The sequence below is a fragment of the Bactrocera dorsalis genome, chromosome 5 (genome assembly GCF_023373825.1).
Source record: "Bactrocera dorsalis isolate Fly_Bdor chromosome 5, ASM2337382v1, whole genome shotgun sequence".
Lineage (NCBI taxonomy): Eukaryota > Metazoa > Arthropoda > Insecta > Diptera > Tephritidae > Bactrocera > Bactrocera dorsalis.
In genome coordinates this window covers 19,230,788-19,255,849 of record NC_064307.1, presented here as the reverse complement: position 1 = coordinate 19,255,849, position 25,062 = coordinate 19,230,788, and the positions used below count along the sequence as shown (strand labels likewise).

The 25,062-nt window shown below is 33.2% G+C and overlaps 1 protein-coding gene across 14 annotated transcripts in view; it reads right to left on the bottom strand.

The window, feature by feature from the left end:
* Positions 1-4,269: 4,269 nt before the first annotated feature.
* Positions 4,270-25,062, bottom strand: part of LOC105225153 (potassium voltage-gated channel protein Shab) — a 212,328-nt gene continuing 191,535 nt past the window's right edge. For 7 of the 14 annotated variants that reach the window (XM_049458604.1, XM_049458603.1, XM_049458600.1 and 4 more), the window contains 5 exons: positions 24,184-24,297; positions 8,352-9,579; positions 8,087-8,280; positions 7,744-8,026; positions 4,270-5,789 (listed from right to left, as the gene is read on the bottom strand). In XM_049458604.1, coding sequence (XP_049314561.1) covers positions 5,605-5,789; positions 7,744-8,026; positions 8,087-8,280; positions 8,352-9,579; positions 24,184-24,297 — 2,004 coding nt within the window. In that variant the 3' untranslated portion in view covers positions 4,270-5,604. Of the gene's footprint in view, positions 5,790-7,743; positions 8,027-8,086; positions 8,281-8,351; positions 9,580-16,254; positions 16,636-18,694; positions 18,838-24,183; positions 24,298-25,062 lie in introns of those variants that run through there. The other 7 variants (XM_049458611.1, XM_049458606.1, XM_049458612.1 and 4 more) reach the window with 4 other exon arrangements.

Here is a 25,062-nt window from a genome sequence, read left to right as displayed (position 1 = left end):
TTTATATAAATAAAATAAATAATAAAAAATGTATAAATTATAATAAAAGCAAGTTAAAATAATAGAAAAAATTATAAAATTAAAACAAAGTGAAATACAAAAATACAATGAAAGAAAATAATGCAAAAAAAATAAATTACATATATAAAGCATGAGAAATAAAATAAAATAAGATAAAATAAAATAAAATAAAATAAAAAAATAAATATATAAATATAATTCAAAATAAGGTTAGAAAAATTGGCCACGCTTTTGACTAGGTCACCGTCCAATTTGCTTCAAAATATACACAGAGATTCTTAAGTAAGATAAATTTGTCGTTTTTGGTGGAAAATAAAAATCGGAAATAAAAATTAAATATTATATTAATAAAATTATATAAAATCATTAATTTAATGCAAAAAGAGTACTTTGTTTGAAAAATAAAAACTAATATACATATGCATGCTTCTTTTATTACATATGTATTTCTTTTATTTTTTATTTTATTTTTATTTAAAACCGAACCATGAACTGTTCAATTTTCTTTAATTTCATTTTGTGTTTATTTATTGGATTTTTTTTTAATGTTGCCTAATATTTTTTCAAAATTTCACTTTTTTTTTAAAAAAAAAAAATCCGCCAAAAGAATTATTTAAATGTAAAAAGAGTTATTTTTCTTCAAAATAAAAACCCTTATATATTTAAAATTTTTTTGAAAAATAATTTTGTTCAAACATTTTTTAAACATTTAAAAATTTACTGTGTTGAGTTCTCCTTAACTTAATTTTTATTTATTTAGTTCATTTACTGGAAATTCTAATTTTTAATTTTATTAAATAATTTGTCAAAATTTAATTTTTATGTTAAAAAATTATCCGCTAAAACAATAATTTTTTTTTTAATAAAAAATCGAATAATGCGGTATTGAACTTTATTAATTTAATTTTATTTATTTATTGAATTTTTTTTTAACTTTTCACATTTTCATTTTTTGTTAAAAAAAAATCCGCCAACAGAATTATTTAAAAAAAAAAAGTATGTACTTTTTTCTTGAAAAATTAAAACTAATATAATTTGAATTTTTTTGAATATAATTTTTTTTAACATTTTTTATTTAAAACTGGAATATTGGGTATTGACATTTTTATTTTTTCTTATTTTGTGCAATATTTTTTAAAATGTTAGCTTTTTTTGTTAAAAAAAATCAGCCAAAAGAATACTTGGAAAATTATTGTATTAAAAATTCACCAAAAGAATTATTTTAATGCATTTAAGAGCATTTTGCTTGGAAATGAAAAACTGGTATTTTTTTCAAATTTTTTTCAAACAAATTTTTTTATTAAAAACCGGAACATGGGGTACTGAATTTTTTAAATTTCATTTTGAATTTATTTAATTTATTTATTGGATTTTTTTTTATTATTTTTGCAATAATTTTTCAAATTTTCTCTTTTTTATTAAAAAAAAAAAACAATAAAAAAATCCGCCGAAAGAACCCGTGGAAAATTATATTAATCATTATAATAGAGAAACCATTTTTTACATTATTCAAATTATGCATGAAAGCATAATTTCTGAATTAAGCCCTTCTGAGTAAGTATTTCCACAACAAAAATTTAGTATTACTATATTAAGCTTTTATTGTAAAAATACGTATGTATATTTAAATATAAAAAATAAAAATCAACAAAAATAACATATAAATATAAACATAAATTAGTAATACTTTATTAAATAAAAAACAATTAAATTCTTTTTTTTAATTTTTTTTTACTAGATTGTGAGCTCCCTTCATAAATATACACACTAACACAGCAAAAGCAGCTCATGAATTTCTCATAAAAAAATCATATGTTCACAGCAAAAATATGTTTTTTATCCGTATTAAATAATAGTAAACTGTATAAACTTGTTCTTACTCTCGCCCGTTTACTTATGTAGCAGCCTCGGCTTGTAAGTGTACTCATATTTGTGTGTATAACGGTAATATTTGTAAATAATGAATCACAGATAAAAGCCATCCAACAATTTCTCTACATCCTTAACTAACTATAATGACGTCGCCATTAAAATCGACCAAAAATTGTACATATAATTGTGTGTATGTAATAGTATACAAATACATATATATTTATAACTAAGTAATATCATGTGCGGCATTAAGGTTAATACAGAAATTCGTAAGCTTTGTTTTAACATAATCAGACTGCAAAAAGGAGTATAAATCCCTTCAAAAAAAAAATTAAAAAAAAAATTTTTTTTTGTTGCAAAAGCTGTATGTAAATGTTAAATTTTGATTTTAAAATGTTTAGCATGTTAAATAAATATATGTATATAAATGTATATGAGCTTATATACAAAGAAAATTAGCATACAGTTGAAATATTTTCAATGCTTTGCTCATGCTTTTCTCTAACCTTTTACTAAGTAGAACATTCATTATTTTTCTAATCCATATGTATTTTATATTGCTTTCGTGTGTATTTTTATATGTTTTTATACATATTTATGTATGCATATATATACTACAGACATATACTTTAAAAACTGACATCTTTCCCTTCTAGATTTTTCATACTTGTGTAACTTAAATTTATAGATTATAAGTAATACTTCAGTTTGAAATTAACTTGATTTTCTGCTCAATCGAGCAGTAATTGAAGCATACGTTATGGCGCGTAGTTTTCGCTTTCAGTGAAATTAACAAGCTAACGTTTATTTTAATACTACTTAGCATGCAACTGAATCCGATCGAGGTAGCCGACTGCAATTTTTCTATACAAGAAATTGCGACTTATGGATATTGAAGGTTATTAGATGGCCATTGTCAGATTTGTGTTAAAAATGTACCAGTTTCCCAATAGTTCCCAACAGAATCGGATTTTTGAACTTACATATATTCTCAGTAAAATTTTTTTAATGCTTATTTTTAAAAAAAAGATTCCGTAACTTCCTTGCTTTTTCAGAACCAACTTTATATTTATGCCTCCATTCATATACATAACATACTTAGGACTAACTAATACACATAACTCGGCTATAACCATGTCAGAGGTGTCTACGCCAATAAAGAAAAAGACACATACCATACCATAGACGCTAGCTGTAGTGCTGAGAAGCTTATAATATCATCAATATAACCTAACTTTTTCAAAAAAACAAAAATATTTGTTGGAAAATGGGAAGAATATAAGCTACAATATTTGGGTCCAAGGTTGAGATCAGTTTCATAAGAGATGTTGTGGTAAAAACGTTCACATTTAGGGATGAAATATCGTAGAAGAGAGTCTAAGCAAAAGCTTAATCCAAAAGAGGTGCTGTTAAGACCAAAATTAAATTCTCTTCTAAGTCCAAGAAATCATATGTTATGAAAATCTTGTATGGAACAGGTCGTTTCTTAGCAGTTTAATTACACCAGCTTTCAGGTGATGTTTGAGGCTGTGCGACTAATTCTGGGCTCCTAAAACTGATGCTAGCACAAATTTCTTAAAATTTGTTAAAATTTTTTTGCTGTAGTCAAGAGGTTTAGCGGTCAAATCACCACCATTTTCTAAATCGTATTGAATATTTGCTTGAGAAAGCAGGATCCTTAATCCATTTATGATATACCATCTGAACAAATGTGATTTGTACCTGCAAAACAAACTGTGTGCGCCGAATATTATAGATTGTTTAGCGTATTTGACCATGAAGCAAGATTTGAACAGCGAGTTTGCTTAATATTTTGTATTCTTAAACTTGGAGAACTGTTTCGAGGAGTCTACTTTATCACAAACAGAACTGTTTGAGTAGCAGAAAGCATTCAGTGGAGGTCTTAAAGTCAATGAAAACTTGTCTCATACGAGTCGTTCATCCACATTTGTTAATGATGACAACATCGAAAATAAGTTAAAGAACCGGAGAATCCTTTTGTTGGTATCAAAGAGATATTACAGGATCTTCACATCTGTCATGATTCGACTTAACACATTTTGGTTATTGTTTTGGGTATGAAGCGCGTTAATTCTATCTTCGCAACAAAAGACCTGAAGTTTTGCTAAAAACGACGTCGTAGAGAAGTCGCCGCTTCCTGTGATTTTTTCTTTCGAAACTGAAAAATATGCTTCTTGAAGCGTGCAATGAGTCCATTAAAGTTAATAAACGTAACACGTTGAAGGCGCTCAAGGCAGCTTCCAGCCGTGAGTTATAACAAATATATCGAAATTGCTGGAAATTGTCAGTCCGGGTTAAATTTGATCAGTTGGATTATTTAATAAATTTGTTAAAAGCACTCAAGGTAGCGTCAGTCCGGGTCAAATTTGATCAGTTGGATTATTTAATAAATTCGTTAAAAGCACTCAAGGTAGCTTCCAGCCGAGTTTATAACAAATATACCGAAATTGCTGGAAATTGTCAGTCCGGGTCAAATTTGACCAGATGGTTGATTAAGAAAAATTCAAAAGTTGAATGTTCTCATAATCAAATAGTCCAGTAAAAGCTGCATACTACATATATTATAGCTTAATTGAACAGAAATTAATAAAAAAAAACATACATACTTTTTTTTTTTTTATAAATACTTGAACATAAAATTGTAAATTAGTGCATTTTTTATGCTCGCGAATGTATGTATTTGGATTGTTTGCGTTACTATTCCCTTAAAGATTATTCAACATGACTTTAGTGAGCTAAGTTGTGTATGTGTGTGTCATAGTTGTACAAATGTGCATGAGGCAGGATATTATACAGATTTTTTTTTTCAAAATTTCGATCAAAAATTATCTAAGCACTTTTTTTTGCTAATCTATGTAAATATGTATGCGTGTATATTGGTGAATGTATATACATAAATATGCATTTGCGCTAATATAACATACTATGTACACATATTATGCATGTATGTATATGAATTACGAATCTGAGTATATAGTTATATATATATATATATGTATATATGTATGTATGCAGGTAAAAAGCGATTTTTGGTAAATATTGTTCTATTCTGAAGTTATTGTATAAAAATGGAGTTACTTTTTTTTTGAATAATATATTTTTTGAATTTTTGCTTTCTTGTGAGCCGACCAAGGGATTTTTTTATACAAGAGTCATATGTTTGTATGTATGTAAAATAAATTGAAATTTTAATGCATTAAATCTTCAATTGCTGCAAAGCACTCGCTCACTGCTGCGAATATTAGCGAATATAATATATATAATTTGGATTTTGTCTTTTGCATTTTTATATACAGCGTTGTGCCTCTTTGTAGGTGAATCTGCTTATTTTAATGTATGTAAGTATGTATGTACGTTCTAAATAACTTTTACTCCACTTAAATGCTAGAGTTAGAGTTCATTGCTTTTCATTTCACATGCCGTTTCAAACATTACTCTTACATATGTACATATGCATGTAGGTATGTATAAGTAAATGTTTGTATGTTTCTATGTGTATATACTTGTGTGTATATGAATTTTAATTATAATATAAAATGTAATATAAGTTTTACTTTGTTGTTTTTGTTTTGTTTTTTGTTTTGCATGCTTAATCGCTGGCTGCTAAGCGTTTTATTCACTATCACTGTCACTGTCGGAGGGAGCGGAAAGTAGGCGTTATTATTCGCTCTTTGGCTTTTTCAGTAATTGCTACGTGGCGCCAGCATCAGCGCCAGCACCGTCATCTCGCTCATTCTGCTCATCAGAGTTGCCACGTTGTAGTAGCGAACGATTTTCATCGCTTGAACCGCCTGCTTCGCCGTTGCTTACTGTCGCACCACCATCACCGAGATCGCTGCGTATATTCACATTGGATGTGAAAGTGGTCTCCGAGTCTACAGCGCGGATAAAGAATCATAAAAATATTATTTTAAGCCTGGATTATAAAATTATTTCGATATGTATTCATACATATAGTATATATAAATGTATGTGTATAATGCTTTTGTGAATACCTTTATATAACGGTACATTAGCATACACGTGGATCAAAATGTGATAAGTAGTAGATCATTATATAGAAAAGAAATTTCCTCGTTCTCATTTTGAACTATCTATCCTATTACAAACTGTAGTATTTTGGTGAGTCTACATTATAGCGAATTTAAGTACTTGTGTGGCAGAAAGCATTCAGTGAAGGTCGTGAAGTCAACAAAAATTTGGCTTATGTCGTCCATTCACTTCTGTTAATAACGAGGATTCCGAAAAAATTAAAGAGCAGTACTTGAAAATCGTCGTTTGGGCGTCAGAGAGATAGCAGAGGATCTCAATATTATTTACAGGAAACTTAGCTGACCCTTTATCCATAAAACACTTCGTTACTGGTGACCAGTTGTGGGTTTATGAATATTACTTCAAAACTGTGCAACAATGCCATTTGTTAAGGCGCTCCAAAAATGAGCTGAAACCGAAAAAAGCGAAAATTCACTGATGATACTGAAGACCATATCAGCCTTACAGGGGTTACATGGGTTTAGGGATTTCAAAAAATCAATTCTTTTATTGTCTTATTAAATTCTACAACATTTCTAGAATATTTTTCTAAATTGAAACGAGTAAAAGTGTTGGAAATACAGCCTGGAGAATTTGTGCGCTCGAGGCTAGCCAGGTTAGGTGCGCCGTTTTTAAATGCGTTTTTCTCGAAAGTGTGTTTTCGAAGCCGGTTGATAAGATTTCTCGACAACTACTTAAGCGATCCTCATGAAATACATACAATAACAAATTCGAAAAAAATATTTAATTTTTTGTATTGAAAAAAAAAAATTGTTGAAGAAGGGTCATAACTCCCATGTAACCCCTTAAGTCGGATAACTGAACGCAATGTTTGAAGAAAGGCGTAGTAGGCGAAACATCATGGGACCGATTAGATTCGAATTCATTCCATTTTACTTCACTCTATGGTACGAGTATTGTCGATATCTTTGGATGTATAATAATCAGCGAATTATATATTCTCTAACTATTCGAGCCTACTTATACTTTTGGACCTCAGTGCTTGAGAATTAATAATGTTACCAAGATTACGATCAAAGAAGAAGAGAATCAGAAATAGAGTAGATCAATAGATCAAAGCTTGTAGGGGAGAACAACAATTTTGTGATTCTTATAAATTATTACTAAATATAAAATATATCCTGATGTCCAGTGGATTTTATTTTTATCTCGAGTTTTTGAAGAAATATAGAGCTTTGTATACGTATTTCTTTTTAATTCTTCCACATTAAATTTTGAGGTTAACTTTTGTCTAACCAATTTGGTATTTATCTCAAGAATATTTATCATATTTTCATTAGCTATATTTATTTACATATAATAATTCAAAAATAAAAATATGCTCTTCGTGCTTTTAAGCTTTAAGTGCCAATTGGTGCTTATGAATTGGAAACATATATTTTTTAAGCCAAATTGTACGGAAGCTTTGTGTATTGAAGTGATTTGCAAAGAAAAGCAAAAGACATCAACTTTTTTTTAGCGTTATACTAAAAGCGATAGAATTTTGGAATTTTTCATACCGACGAACGACTTCAATTCGGACAATTCGGAATGCGAATACGGCTAACAATGGCTAACATACGGTGTTGCCCCTTGTGCACAATGAAGACTCAACATGACGAATGTATATTGATGAGTTTTATAAAGATTTATAATGCGGCTTCGAAAATGACTGGTTAATGGTAATAAGTAAATACACATATGTGATTTTTTTTTGTAAACGAACACAAATAACGGTACATTTTGCGTTGTAACTTTACCAGTGTTCGTATTGGTAAACTTCGGACGTTTATTTACCTAAACTGCTATCTCTATTAGTCGAATCGTAACGACTGTCGCCGGACATATGCGATGTGGCCGAAGCACGCGCCAGCATCGGTTTGACTTGACGTAGCGCTTGCTCTTCGGGATAACGTGGTGTTTGGAATTTGGTTGGACGCGACTGTAGAGTCGCCGGTCCGGAGCGTTGCTGTATCAACATGCGATGCCGTAATGGTGGTGGGGAAATAGACTTGGCTAAAATTGAGTGAGGTAATTTATTCGGTGAGTAATCGCTGCCAGATTCGCCCTGCAAGCAAAACTGAAAATCGATTAGTTGTACCGTTGACATGTATATGCACTAAGTAATTTTAATAAATACCATGACAGTGCCGTTGTCAGAAACACCCGAACCCGACATATTGTCGGCGAGTAGACGCTCACTCTCCGGGTCGGCAAGTACGCGCGAGATATCCGACTTGTTCTTGAGTATCGATTTGGAGCGGCGATGTTGTTCGAGATTTGGTGAGGCATCGATAGAGTCTATCGAGGAGGAATGTTTACTTTCGAATTTCGCTGCAATGATAGCGTGACAAGGTATTATAGAATATAGAGGAAAATTTTAAGTGTTGGGTGCTTTGTCATACCTTTTTGTCCAACATTCTGTATACCGAACAGATGCTGATTGATCAGCTTGGTGGCAGTGGCTAAACTTTTACCGGGCATAAAAGAGGAACGTTTCTTTTTACTCCCGCTGCTGGCCGGACTACTCTCGTGGCTACCGCTCACACCGTCCTGTATGATTTTGACCTCTTCGAAACGCGCACGCGGCTTATTCGTGGCACCAGCGCCGCTTGGCATTGATGTGAAGCTTTGGAAACGCGTCTTACGATGTTTTGGCACTGGATTCTCATTGAGACTGACGCGACTACCACGCTCTTGCACTTCGAAATTTTGATATATCTCATCCATGGGACTCAGACCGCCAGCGGCCAAATTACGCAATGCCGTATCGCCAGATGCGCTCTTCTTCACCTGCGAACGCGCCAATCCCAACGCTGTCAAGCCGGTAGCACCGGTCGGTGGCAGTCCAACGATGTAGCCGGTTGTGCCGGTCGAGGTTGTCGTCTCCTTTTCCAATGGATTTATATACAAATTGTCCATGTCAATGTCCAGCGCGCACGCCTCGTCGGCCAAATCGGCAGTGAGATCACCTTGTGAATGAAATGGATGTGTTTGGCAGCTGGCATACGTGTCCGAACTATCGACGCTCGCCAAATCGGCATTGTTATTATTGTTTATATTGACATTGAAGTTGTTATTCAAATTACTACCCAATGTCAGCGCAACATTACCGGTGGCCATTGATAGACCCGGACACGCACCCACCGATGTTGTGTTGAAATTATTATTATAGTTATAATTGAAATTATTGTTGCTACAGCTGGTGATGAAAGGTGGGTAACGAAATGGTGTGTCCAGTGGCAGCGCAATTGTTGTGGACGTTGTGGTGCCATACGACGACGAGGTGGACGATGATTGCGATGCAATTGGCGCAAGGCCAGTGGCAGTGTGGTGGGGCAGATGGCGTGGTGTACGCAGAACGCCGCCACCACCACCACCGCCAATTGAGAAAATGACTTCGGCATGCGCGTCGCCAGTCGTGGCAGCTAACCCGCCGACTAGCTGTGCCTGTGACGTGGGCATCAATTGACCGGCCATGTGTGTAGGTGGGGCCAGCAAACCATATTGATTGGCGCGCAGTTGTCGGTTCGCCTGATTGGCGGCCATACGCATCTCCAGGCAAACGGGTTTGTGGAAGTCCGACGTTGGAAGCGAAATTACACCCTCGGCATCGGTGAACTCCTTGAAGTCCTGCAATGGCAAATCAAATTGACAAAGAAAGCGAGAGAAATGTTGAGTTAATTTGACACATTCGACACAATGGCGCTACATAGGTTAGGTATGTAAGTATGTGTCGAAGCGTTGCTGGACAACAATGTCAACAACAACAACTTGTTGATGGTGGCATTAAGTAGTGGCATGTGGCATGTGGCATGTGGCATGCGCTTGTGGGTGGATGTTTTGTGTGTGTGCTGCATAATTACTGCAAATCTATTTACATATGCAGATTAGAAAACTTTTTCATGATGTTCAGATGCTGTGCGTGTGTTAGTGCGCCACTAGTGAGATGCTGTTTTGGATGTTAGTGCTTGTGGAACGTAAACAGTGATGTGTGTGTCAGCGTTGCTCACTTTTGATTAAAGAAAACATTAATTTGCATTTACGCCAATATTTTTTGAATGAATTGACTAAATTAACTGCTTAAAATAAAAAAAAATAATGCTGACGGATTTATCAGGAGGAAAGTAGTAACTAGCCACAAAAAATAAAATTATTAAGAATAATATTATTATATTTTATTAGTCCTTAGTTTTAAAGATATCAATTCGAAGCTATTCTGATGTCTTTTTCTCATTATGAAGCAGCTCATTTTCTTAAATTGTCAGTACCTTTCTATCACCTGCAGTTTCAGATTTCCTGACTGCTGACTATTTGACAGGTTGTTGTTAAGAAAGCTCTAGATTTACTGCTCCAGAGTGCAGCCAGAAGTGACTATCTATTCTGATAATAAGACAGCAGCACTAGACTTGACTTGACTAAGCGTGCCTAGAAGGCTTAAATGACAAAAACATAGTCTATGAGGCTCATTTAGTACATTTTAGGAATTGAGAATTCGGGCCTTACAAAATTATTATTTTTTTTTAAATAAACCACGTCCAGCACACACTGAAGAAAATATATCAGCCGTAGCTGAGAGGGTACATGAAGACTGTGGTGAGCCGATGCGGCGCAGTTCGTAGCAACTCGGACTGACGGAAGCGTGCAATAACTGAAGTCGCTCGATAGAGAAATTTAGGAGGTCCCATTTAATCCGGAAAAAATAACAGTTTGGTGTGGTTTGCGGGCCGGTGGGATTATTGGTCCGTTTTTTTAAAAGTTGTGCCGGTGAGAACGTAACCGACATCTGGTTGATGGGCTCGCACGCTCCGCCGCATCCATTTACATGGTAAGACCTGAACCTCTCATCACGGTGGGGCCTCATATCATAAAGGAGATGCCCCGCAAAGAATTAGGTGTAGGCAGAAAGAGGTATTGGCAACAACTCCAAGGCATGTTCCATGACGAGTTCCTAATGGTGGGGTTATAATCCCAGCAGGTTTAAATAAGTAATCAATCTTCCTGGGGACAAACTCAAACTACTTGGTGAATTCTACACTGGATACTATAAACTTAAGAAGCTTTTATATACATAATATGGGCCTATTGTGCAAATTGTCAGTTCTGCGACAGGGAGCCTGAAACTCTAAAACATCTGCTCATTGCCTGCATAGCAGTCTGCAGACGCAGGATAAAGACCCTCGGAACCATGTTTTCAAATAAGAATCACGTCATCTCGGTAGCACGTAGCAGTATATTAGAATTTTGCTGAACTCCGTACTAAGTGAGTTGTTGTGACTTAGGAGAGGGCACAATAGATCTTAGGTCGCGGTGCAATTCTCATCTATTTTTCCTATCTTAACTTATGGCGACCGTTAACACGCCATGATAATCGACTATTTGATACCTGGAATTGAAGTTCATGATCTCAGCGACATTTGGTTTCAACATGACGGTGCGACTTCCCTCACATCACATAAATCAATGGGTTTATTGAGAGAACACTTCGGTGAGCAGATCATTTTACGCGTTTTGCCGTTTGATTTGTCACCAAGATCGTGTGATATCACACCATTATACTTTTTCCTCTAGGGATATGTACAGTCTGAAGTCTATGCGGACAATCCCGCTTGGATTCAGACCTTGGCGAAAAACATCAGGCGTGTTAATCGCCAGCTACCAGGCGAAATGCTTGAACGAGCCATCGAAAATTGGCCTCAACGGATGGACAACTTAGACATCTTAACATTTGAAAGAAATAATCTTCAAAAAATAAATGCTAGAGAATGTTCTTTCGAATGAAAATCATTATTCCCTATTAAATTAAAAGTCTTTTTTTTTCTTTAAAAAAGAGGGAACCTAGAAATGGATCAGCTGTAATACGCGTACAACTCATATTATGTTTTTACATTTAATGGCCCTAAAAACCAAAAAAAAAAATTAAAAAGTAATAAATTTTTATTTAAACAAATTTTCAAAAATGTCTCAGCATAAAAAAATTAACAAAATATGAAAAAGTGCAAATTAAAGAAAGAATTCACTTATTCGTGTGTAGTACTTACCACTTTGCAAATGGGTTTTGTATTTAATTGGATTGGTGTACGTTCAACAGTGGTCAATTTTGAGATGGCTTATGTGTAAAAACATTTGATGTTTGTTTTTGTTTATGTTTATGTGACAATTTGAAATTTTGTCCATCGCATCCAATTGGGTTTAGTAGAAGTTTTTATTAAAAAAAACTATTACAACTGCCACTACAACTACAATTCAATACAAACAACTACTGCTGCAACGCTATAAATCTATAAATTGGAATTCAAACTGGTAACAGAAACATTCGAACTGAAAGTTGTCAATAAAGTGAAAGATTATATAATAACACTACAGACGTTCCCAACATTTGATAAAAGTTACAGAAATAAAATAAAACAATTTTAAACAAAAAATCCATTTTATATTGCTTTAGTGCAGAGTTGCATGGTAAACATAATTTTCTTTTCAAAATTAAATTGACAAAAAATATATATAATTTATTTCGTGATTTCATGTATTGATTATATTTAATTTATATTAATTTACAATTCAATTAAAGTATTAAATTACATTAAATTAAATAAATTGCCGTTACTTAAAAATTATATTTAAAAGCGTGTTGAGGTGTTTGTTATGTTAAACTTCTATGTTAAGCGAGAGTACCGCATACCGTTATGATATTTTGGACACATCATCGCCTTAATATTATTTTTTATAATAAGCATGCATACATACATACATGTTGTATCGGTATACATATATAAATATATAGATATACATATATTGTAAAAAATGTAGAAATTTTTAGAAAAATAATGCGATAGAAAAATTTTTAATTATCGATTATGTAAACGTATTGTGAAAAATTTTTAAAAGTCTATATCCAAAAATGAAATATATTATTGAGTCATTATGAAATTGGTTCCAATCAGTGCTATGTAGGAAGCAGCTTAACTGTATATACCGAAATAATAAAGTAATTCGAAGTTTTATAAAATGATTAAATTAACGCTTCAGCAACAATGGTCTAACTCGATATTGTTTTTCTACTTTTCGAACTGTTAATATTCCCAGAGACGAGTAGATACAAGTATTTCATTTAGACATAGGCTCTCTGAGGTTAAGATTTTATGAGATTGCCTGAATTCGAGTCTACATTTCTAAGCAATTTCCTGCATGGCTTCTATTTTTTCCGGTCGAACAAAGAATATGTCTCAAATTTTGTATTTCTAATCAAATTTATTGAGAATGACGAATAATGCTTACGATGATTAAGTTTTATCAAAAACACCTGCCTACGAGTGGTACAAAACCTTTAAAGATGGTCGAGAGAACATTGAAGACAATCCTTGTTTTGGACGGCCTTCGACCTTTTCAACTGTTGAAAATATTAAAAAAGTGAAGGATATGGTGCCTGAAAATCGTCAGACAAATGATAGACAGGTGACAAGGGAACTAGACATCTCTCGCCAGTCCGCACATAGGTTTCTGCTAGTGCATACTGCGGCTAAAAATATAAGGAGTTGTCGCAGGACAATGACATTTGGTACATCATTGTTTTGGATGCCAATCAAGAAAAAAATGAAAAAATTTTTTTAAAAAATTTTATTTTACGCCCACCTCCCATATAAGGTGAAACTTAATTTTTGACCTACAGCACTGATTTTTGGTACATAGCATTTTTATGACACTATATATGTTGGTGTTAAATTTCAATAATATCCGCCCACTTTTACGCCCACCTCCCATACAACTAAATTCTCTTTTATCAAGTCTCTTTTAGCAACTTTTTTACATCTTCGTGACATTCTGACATTGTTTTTTTCAAGGCGGGCAATTTGGGGCAGCTGAATTTTTTTTATCGTTTAGCTGAGACTTCAGGCTTTAATTCGGTATATGTATGTCGACAGCGGTAGACAGCGCTAAAAAGATGCACCACTTTGAATTTGAAGAACATTGAAATTTTGACGTCCAAATTATGTTGTTCCACAAAATTTTTTATGCATTATTTTTTTCAATGGATTTTGATGCAAATTTTTTCTTTGATACATATTATAAATGAAAAATAATAACAAAGTTGAATTTCAATAGTTGTTTTATTGTATCAATGATTTGACTTTTGAGTAAATTTTTGCTAGTTTTGATGTTTTCTACATTCACCAACTTTGGGTATTTCTGGACAAAAAACTAATGTAGATAGAATCCTAATACTTTGGGGAAATAATGTATAGATAGTTGGTAACAAACTGTGAAAATTTTCATTCAAATCAGACAGCACGAAATTTTTGAATTTCGGCCACAGATATCCCAATGTGGTCCGTTCCAATGATTTTGGTGGATATTTTGGGTATGAAACGCTTTCTTGTGCGACTCGTCCAATAAACCTGAATTTTTTCAAAAAGAGTGTCGTAAACAGGTCTCTGTGGACTTGCTTGATCGTGCGAATTCCGATTACAGATTCATGGAGAGCCTAATAACTGCCGATTGGACATGGCTTTATAAGTATAACATCCAAACAACGCAAAAAATCATAGGAATGGGGAGAAAAAACGAGTCGCAACAAAAAAAAAAACACACAAAAGCCGCTCATAAATTAAGGTGATGTTATAGGTTTTTTCGACAAACGGTCAATAAAGAATTCTAATTGACCGTATTGAGGTGTTTGAGTCAGAACTTCCGTCGAAAACGACCGTAATCGTAGAAGAACAATTCATGGATTGTCCACGATGATAACACACCTTCGCATCGACCCACGACTGTGACCGAATTTAAAGCGAAAAACGCAATGAATATCATTGATCAACGATCGTATTCACCAGATTTGGTTTCGTCTGATTTTTTCTGTATATAGCCTGTGATTTACCATGAAAAAAACTGAGGCAAATCCGTTGGCTTAAAATTTTGTATAGTATTTCGAATGGAATCGCGGCTATGGAATCATTGAATTGAAATTACAGAAGTGTTTTGTGGAGTCTATTTTATTATAGACACAAGAGTGGCGTAAAGCATTCAGCAATGGTCATAAGTCGTCCATATATCTCTGTTAAAGTTAAAGAAACAGTACTTGAAAATCGTGGCATCAAAGATATAGCAGAAGATCTCTACAACTCCTATGGATCGACTCAATATATAGTATTCTGGGTATAAAAACGTGCCACTGTTAGACTCGTACTAAAAGACCTGAATCTTTTACAATTGACGTCGAGTAGAGATCGTAAACGAGATAGTTGATAGCAAAGCTCTCTCAAATGCATCATTACTAGTGATTAGAACTGGGTTTACGAATGTTATTGCCAAAATTTCAGCAAATAGCGCTCCAAAAATGGTCGAAATCGAAAAAACGCCGTTAGAGTCGATACAAAATCAAGGTGAGACCTTTCGTTTTCTAAAACGATCAACAAGGAGTTCTATTTGGCCATTTTGAAGCAATCTAAGAAATGCAATTCGGCGTAAATGACCCAATTTGTAAGCAGTGTGTCTGGATTTTCAACAACAAAAAAGCTATCTGGCATTCTAGCAGGGCGTCTGCGTCATATTTGGCTACCCAAAACTGAAATTCCACTTGAAAATTGTCGTGTGATTTGCTGAAAGCGCTGAAGGCCATCCCAACCAAGAAATTTTAAGAAATGAAAGGAAAATTGATTTAAGTGCCACCAACATGTATTCGCTCAGACATCTATTCATTTAAAAAGAAATATTCCCGATTTGTATTAAAAAAGATAAAAATGTTTTTTTTTTCGTTGTCAGTCTGGGTCAAAATTGTATTTTACGGGCTAACCTGTGGATCACAAGCCGTAAAATTAAATAAGTAAGATTTTACGCAGAAACTCGAAATGTGGATTTCTAAAAAAAATAAGTTAACTTCAAAGCAAGTCAACAATTTTTAAATTAAAAATTCGAATAAAATTTATTCCAATGGTTTCTTTGTAGTATAATCAAAATAATACTAAAAAACTGTAAACGAAATCATAAAATGCCAATATTTCAACCGATACGGTACTTGTATGCATGCATGCAATGGCTACATTTAACACTAAATAATATAAAAATTATGAATTAGTTAATTTCCATTTAGTTGAACTAAATTAACTTATTTGTAAAGCGTTTTGTTCCATTAACTGTATTTCACTCGTTAGTAATTAGTTGTAATTTTTGTCACACAAATTTTCACAATTTTCATTAAAACAAATTCTTAATGTTTTCTATGTCTTTTAGGTTGCATTTATATCGTGTGGTACGCCCTCAAGTTTCAACATACAAACAATTTGCTTTTAAAGTGTTCGCTTATTTTCTTAAAATTTTAAATTTTTCAATTTTTCGTTGTCAAAATTCTTTTTCTCTTTCGCATTTGGGTAAAACATACACACAAACATAAAAAATGCGCTGCGCTTCTAAAGTATATATTTTTATGTATGTATGCGTGTCTGTATGTGTGTTTCCTAAAACCACACAAATCGAGTATGAGTTCAGTTTATGTGAAAAATTCTCAAGGCCATTTAACTGTACTTAATTGTTTCTCTTATTCTGGTTGCTTCTAAGTAAATATACTTGTATGTGTATGTAATTTTATTTTTTTCTAATTATTGACTGTGTGTGTTTATTATTTATTGTTCTTGTGAAATTTTAAACGCTATTCGCACGTAATGGTATACATTCGCCTTGACATCGTGGATAGCCCTTTAAATGAAAAAAACATAATAAATTAAAATTGAAATAATTATTGAAATAATGTAGAAAATCAAACCGATTATTTATATTACGAATAGAACAAACAACAGTTTATGTTTTTTAAATAATTTTCAAGCAAATCAAAATTAAAAACAAAAACAAAAAACAAACATTTTTATATCACAGATGAGAGATGGGCACATATTGCGTATTAGAGTAGACACATGAATGAGAAAATGGCTTTGAAACGACAAAAGTAACGGTATATAGAAGTTGCAATAGAAGCGTGTTTGAAAAAAAAGAAAACAATTCGGATGAAGATGGAATAACGCATATATATTTAGTTATAAACGTAGTATGAAATTATTCAGCGAGTCTTTTAAGAAGGTACTCGACTCGACGGTTTTCTATAAATATATTTATTAAATAATAATGAAATTAATTCGAAATCGAGTAACATCAACAAACCTGTTTTTATAAATTTCTTAAGGATAAAGCGGTATACCTAGTATTGAAGACTTAAAATTTATCAAATATTATTGATCAGTGCTTTGATAGTGACTTGCGCGTTTTTCTGTATGAATGCAAATTATTATCTGAGCCTAAGTGAATTCGATTGGGTCTATAACTATATTCGTGTATCAATATTCCGAAAATGATTTGGAAGACACACTTGGACAATCTTTTTCAGTATACGTCATTTATTTGAAATATGAACTTTTAAAATAACGTATGGTCTAAGTAGAAGTACGCACGGTGCCATAACAGGTGAATACAGGGAGTGGTTAATGGTTAAAATGTGATTTTTGGTCAAATATCGTCTTTCGAATGTTGGATTCTGAGCAATTTTTGATCGTCAGTCAATTTGTGCGGAACAAACCGTTCACACAATTTTCGGTAGCCCAAATGTTCGGTAAAAATGCGATAAATCGATGTTTTGGAGATGTTTCATTCCATTTCCATCAATTTCAATGACGATCGGCTGAGTTTTGATGAATGCACACACAGTTTCGATGGAATTTTCGGTGATCACGGATTTTGATTGGCCCACATGTTGATCGTCATTTATGTCCTCACGACCACTTTGAAAACGTTGAAACCACTCGTGCACTCTGCTACGGGATAGGCAATCGTCGCCATAAACTTGTTTCAAAAAAGTGTATTATCAATTTTAAAACAAAATTTAATGTTTTCTCTTTGTTCGAAGCTCATTTTCGCACCGATAACACAAACATACTGATACTTAAAACGCAATAACTTCAGTTTCAATCGATGAAATTCATGAAATTCTCACTGAAAAATCGATAAAGATATTAGATTCTAACGCACAAGTCGATATAGATGGCGCCACCAGGGGCACCAGATTCAAAAAGTCTTGGTTACTTTGGAACTCTCTTTGTATAGCTTTATATTTCGAGATAGTCTCCATCTTGAGCAACGCATTGAAGATTTTAAAAACTTTGATACCAGTTCGATACTGTGAACCTTCGAGATCTTCAAAAAAGATGCTTGTTTCCCACTCGACCTCTTTGATTGAGTGAAATCTTTTCCCAATAAACAATGTTCTAACCTTTTTTTGAGGGACAACCGATATAGTCGCTAGGGTCCGACTTTGGCGAATACCCTGTGTAGAGTAGAAATTTCCAGAATACGTTTGGGTCACTAAAAGAAGGAATTTTTTGTTTGTGATCGTCCCCATGGTGCCATAAGTATAGTATATCGTAGTAGAATAATATATAGAATATATATTCTATACTCGATGGCATATACCTATTTTAGATTATAGTTTAGGCAGGAACCAACATACATAGCAACCATAAAACCATTTAAATTTATATCTTTTCTATTTATGTACAATATATTGTAAAAAAAAGGGATTCATATAACCCTTATGGCTTTAATTCAAGAAATCCTGTGAGCACAAAAATCAAAAAAATTCGAGCTTACTAGCAAAGGTCTACACTTGAAAATACTACGTACAATACAAATCAAAAAATAAATAAAAATTTAAAAAATCTACAATTTCGAAAAACTTTTTTAGTCCAAAGCAACAATTATTGCATTTTACCATAACTTCGCCTAAATGTAGTAGAGGTTGACCTCGCCTGTTTCAATCATACGCTTGAGCGCGTAAAAATTCTTTGGCGAAGGCGGTGGCCTCGCTAACCTTTGCATCGTGTAGCCTCGGCCGTGAAATACACAAACGCGATTCTGCAAGTTTATAATCAAATTTATTTTTAAAACATTTTCGAACAGTGTTTTTTTTTTACAAAATATCTATGTACATACATACATGTATGTGATTTGCACACAATACTTTTAATTACATGACCAAATATTAACTACATTTCAAATTTTACCAATGAGTTACTATGACTTTCTGTACTTTGCTTTGCTTGCGAGCCGGTACTTATTCAATGCAAAATTCATGTGTACGATCCTTAAGTGTATCGCTCAATACAAATGTACGCAGATTTTGGGGTAAGCTTGTATCGATAGTCTGCAAATCATATAGGCATATTCAGAAATATTCAAGAATTAATAAAGGATGAATAATTGAGGCGGCATTACATCGAATACTGTACAGCGAATTACTTGATGGTGGTATTTATAGGTGGTATGTTCTTATTTTACAATATACTATATATGATATTATATTTATATATTTACAGTAGTCATTGTAAAAAGAAGTAATTCTACCAAGATTGTTTACCAGACTAAGAATTTTTCATAGTTTTGGTAGTTTACTGCTATGATGTATAGCAAGTAGTGCTCCGTATTCCAAAAACGTACAAATACCACTTTTGGAAGTTGAAAGTGGTATTTTCGGTTGTCTTTTCTGTTCTCCTTCACAAAAAGCGTTATAAGGAGCGAAATCATGGTGCGAGAGATTTGCTTTTGATTTAATTTTTTCCATTTCAGAAATTTCGAAATGGTTACGTCTCGATTTTTGTGCACCAAATTTTACTCTTAACAATAATTTGACTTACATTATCAGATTTTGGGTTTTCAGTAATTGCTCAAGGCAACAATATCGAGCTAAACTCTCTGCTTGCAACTTTGGTATAGCATGACTGTAATTATGGTAGAACCATAGTTTTGCTACAGTAAAGTCAATCGAATATAAAATGAAAAATTGGGTATCCTTAAAATTTATTTTGTATAAGGAGGAATACCAACAACTTGTTTAAAATGTAATAATGAAGTATCCTCCAGGGCGTATGAGTAACATCTTATGTTCGCTACAGCAAAATAAATAATACGGGTGAACCAAGTAGCGATATTTTTTCAATGGCCTTTTTATGAAAGATCACGCCTGAGTCGTGTCAAGATCGCAAGCAATATTTTTCAGTATTGTTTAGCATTTTATCATGGAAAGACTTACGCCTGAACAACGTTTACAAATCAATTTCAATTTCGTTACGAACATTCATTTAAACAAACGAAATTGCCGCATTTGGGACAAAGACCAACCTAAAAAGATTCAAGTGCGGTCATTTCATCCAGAAAATATAACTGAAATTGAGTTCGTACTCTCAGCGGCATTTCCAACAAGACAGCACCATTTCCCACACATCGCATCAGCCAATGGATTTACTGAGAGAGCACTTCAGTACGCAGATAATTTCACGTTTTGGGCCCGTCGATTGGCCACCAAAATTGTGTGATATAACACCGTTAGACATTTTCCTGTGGTAATATATAAAGTCTAAAGTCTATGCGGACAATTCCGCTTCGATTCAGGCCTTTAAGCAAACATCATCTTTTTTTTTTCATTAAATATTATAAATTTTCAAGCGTTTTCTGGTTTAAGTGCTTTGGAAATTTTATAGTTGGGCTAACTTCTGGCACGTTTTAAAACATTATGGACAGTACGAGTATATATTCTCGCACAGAAAATTTTGTAAAAAACAAAAAAAAAAATAGTTCATTTAAAATAACCAACTACTAATAAAGGTCATTAGGCATTTTAAGTATTTATTAAAATTTTAATTTAATTTTATTTTTTATTTTACTCAAACTTTTTTTTTTAAATGATATTATTCGAGAATAATTTAGTTATGTATTTTTATTATTATTTGTTGTATGAAAAAATTGAAAAATAAATATGTTACAAATTTAATGGTCTACTAAGTTTTTTATTTTTACTATAAATATAAAATTTTGAAGTTATGTAAGTAGAAAATGAAGTTTTATGTTTATATTATTAATAAAAAAAATTCAGAAATTTATACTTTTTTCAAAATCAAGTAAAATTTTTTTAAAAATGGAAAAAAAAATAATTGCGTACACCAACCGTTAAATAAATATTTGGTAAAAATATATTAAATTATTTACATTACTGCTAAAAATACTAGGCGTTTTTTTCAAACTACGCTACAATGGCTTTCAATTCTAAAGTTAAAAAAAATCTAAACGACATTTTGTTTTCAAAGGTCGAAAACGTGTCAAACTAGCTGATTACTAACGAAAGTTAAGAGTAAATACAAGTGCGGTAGTGCGCCATGGAATGGATTAAAATTATACTGACATATTTGAAATAAAAGTTAATGATGCTGATAGCGGAGCTGTTCGAATATGTTAACTCTACTTTGACGAATGGAGTCTTAAAGAATCCAACGTTGAAATAAAAGTGTTTGTAAGAAAGTAATACAATTTTAGAAAAGTGTTTTTTAGTATTTTTATATTGGTATTTGAGTGTAAAAAAATCGTCAATCAAATTTAAAATTTTTCAAATTGTGACCGTTGTAAACTACAACGTTTTTCTCGAAACTAAATTTTGCGAAGCGGTCGTCATTATATCTGAATTTCCAATCAGTCGTTGTACTTGAAACTTGCCAGGAAAATATCAAATATAACGGGTGATTTTTTTGAGGTTAGGATTTTCATGCATTAGTATTTGACAGATCACGTGGGATTTCAGACATGGTGTCAAAGAGAAAGATGCTCAGTATGCTTTGACATTTCATCATGAATAGACTTACTAACGAGCAACGCTTGCAAATCATTGAATTTTATTACCAAAATCAGTGTTCGGTTCGAAATGTGTTTCGCGCTTTATTTTGTTCAGCGATGAGGCTCATTTCTGGTTGAATGGCTACGTAAATAAGCAAAATTGCCGCATTTGGGGTGAAGAGCAACCAGAAGCCGTTCAAGAACTGCCCATGCATCCCGAAAAATGCACTGTTTGGTGTGGTTTGTACGCTGGTGGAATCATTGGACCGTATTTTTTCAAAGATGCTGTTGGACGCAACGTTACGGTGAATGGCGATCGCTATCGTTCGATGCTAACAAACTTTTTGTTGCCAAAAATGGAAGAACTGAACTTGGTTGACATGTGGTTTCAACAAGATGGCGCTACATGCCACACAGCTCGCGATTCTATGGCCATTTTGAGGGAAAACTTCGGACAACAATTCATCTCAAGAAATGGACCCGTAAGTTGGCCACCAAGATCATGCGATTTAACGCCTTTAGACTATTTTTTGTGGGGCTACGTCAAGTCTAAAGTCTACAGAAATAAGCCAGCAACTATTCCAGCTTTGGAAGACAACATTTCCGAAGAAATTCGGGCTATTCCGGCCGAAATGCTCGAAAAAGTTGCCCAAAATTGGACTTTCCGAATGGACCACCTAAGACGCAGCCGCGGTCAACATTTAAATGAAATTATCTTCAAAAAGTAAATGTCATGAACCAATCTAACGTTTCAAATAAAGAACCGATGAGATTTTGCAAATTTTATGCGTTTTTTTTTTTAAAAAAGTTATCAAGCTCTTAAAAAATCACCCTTTATAAAATAGTAAGACTTTTTAATTTAAATATCGCGTGAAAAGCCATTAGTGAAAATATTTGTTTCTATGTTTGTATGAGTATCTGTGACATTTATGCTACTTAAATGACACATCAAACTAATCATTAGTGTTTAGTATTTGATTGTCTTTCTGAAGTACATAAAAGGCATTTTTACTTTCTTGTGCCAAAACGTTCAGAATGTTGGCCAAGACATTCGGTGCTAATTATTTGTCGCGAACAAGATCAAAAGTGATCGAAAACGCGTTGATGTGGAACCAGATGGATGGCCATGAACATCCACTGATATCAAAACGTTAATAAAATCAAAGAATTAGTGCTTGAGAAAATACAAATTAACAGTCAGAGATCTTACTGGCATCGTTGGAATATCGGTAAGATCAGTGATAATCATTTTGAAAGATAATTTGGGCCTAAAATAAGTGAAAGCAAAATCAAACAATTTTTGTCGAAAAACAGCATTGTGTTAACGTCTGTGAAACGATACTTTCTGACTATCAGGATGTCATAAAACATATTATTACTGGCGATAAGTCTTGGATTTATGCTTACGACCCGCAAACAGACGATCAATCGGCCGAATATCGAGCCAAAGGTGAGCCGAAGCCGAAAAACCACGTCAAAGCAGTTCAAATTCAAGGTTATGTTGACATTTTTCTTCGATTATCGAGATATGGTGCACTCTGGAATCCTTCCGATCGGTCAAAGTGTCAACAAAGGTTACTATTTGAGTGTTATGAGTCGTTTGCGCGAAGCTATTCATAAAAAGAAGACGAAATTATGAACCGACAACTCTTAGTTTTAACACCACGATAATGCATCGTCGCACACTGCGTTGGTTTTTCGCAAGTTTTTCGCCAAATTTTTAACCAATTTCGCCTTATTTAGCTACGTGTTACTTCTGACTTTTCAGGAACCTCAGGCGATCGTTTTGGGGAAACCGTTTTGAGTCAATTGAGGGCATTAAACGTGAATCGCTACGCACATTAAAGGCTGTTCTGGAAATTTACTTTAAGAAGTGTTTCGAGGTTTCGAAGAAACGTTGGCACTCTGAAGAATAAGTTAAGAATTTTAAAATTAATCACCGTATTCTCCGGATTTAGCTCCGGACTTTAACTGTTTCGAGAATTGACATAGGTGTATTGGGGCTAAGGGAGATTACTTTAGGGGGAACAACATAGATTTTGAGGAATAAATTAAGAAAATTATAAACAAAGTCTTATTATTTTTTGCTCATAGTCAGACAAGAATATCGCCGTAAAAAAATAAATAAACAATTGTGTTTTTTAAATTAAATAATTTCTGACTCCACGCGTCTCATTAAGGGTTAACATATTTGACCAGCATATAGTAAAATAATGTTTGAAATTATGGGTTTAGTAGGTTTAATTTTGTAACAGTACAAAACTAATTTTTTATATTATTATATATACTTGTAAACAAAAAATAGCAGTAAAACACGATGCAAACAACGGCGAAATGTCAGAATACGAGTAAAAAGTGCTTAACACAAATGCATAATTGGCAATAAAATAATAATATAATGACTAATGATTACTTTTTAACAAATTCCAAAAAAGAATATTAATAAAAAAGCATGCGTTTCCAATTAATTTAAATACAGCTTTACTTCAGCTTAAGCTTCTGTTTCAAATTAGATTATTGGCTTATGTTGGTGAGTGTATTTACAAAGTAAATTTAATATGATTTTTTATTAATAATAATAAGTAAATGAAAAGAAAATACCTTCGTTGTGCAAAAACAGCATTCAAATTCCACAGGTACATCCTGCTCCAGATTATCCATTCTTTGGTTTTGTAAATTCTCGAGTGCCACCTGACGTCGCAGCTCGGCCACTTCCTATAAAATTGTGAATAACGATTTGTTTTTGTTTTTCGCTTTCATTGCACTTAATTATAGTTTTTTGCTAATATTTTATGTTTGTTGTTTTTTGTTTGGGTTATTTTGTTGGAATAGTTGGAGGCAATTACACAAGTGGTGGGATAACAGTTGATGGCTAGTCTTTTTTCTATTGGTTCTGGATGTGGAATGTTGGACGGGGCTTGGACGTTATTGTTGTGGTTGAGGATTGAGGTGGTATTTGTGGGTGATGGGATTTGGGGTTAGAGTGGAAAATTACAAATCTCAAGTGTTGAAGAAAACAGAAACGCTAAAGTAGTCAGCTATTCGCATGCCAAGCAGCACCTCAAATATTTAAAGAGTAAACTTAAATGCATAAGATGGTGCTAGAGAGAGAGAGATATGGTGCGTGCAAAGATATTTACAATTACATACATATATAGAGTAAGTATATAAGAAAAGTGTTAGCGCTGCGTGCGGTGCTATCACATTCGTGGCATTTTAATCGGCTTTTAGCAGCATGCCGACGGCAAGTGGTGACTAGAAAGTGGCTGAGTAGTGGCAACGCGACTTATATACACACATACATACTTACTACTGGCTGTGAATGAACACACGTGTTTAATAAAATGTGACAGTGCTTGTGCGTTAAGGCGTGCGTAGTGAAGCGGTTGTTGAGTTTATGTTAAGAAAGCACAAACATATTAGTTTAAAGCGGCGGAGCAAATACATACATACATATTATAATGAGTAGATTATGAAAAT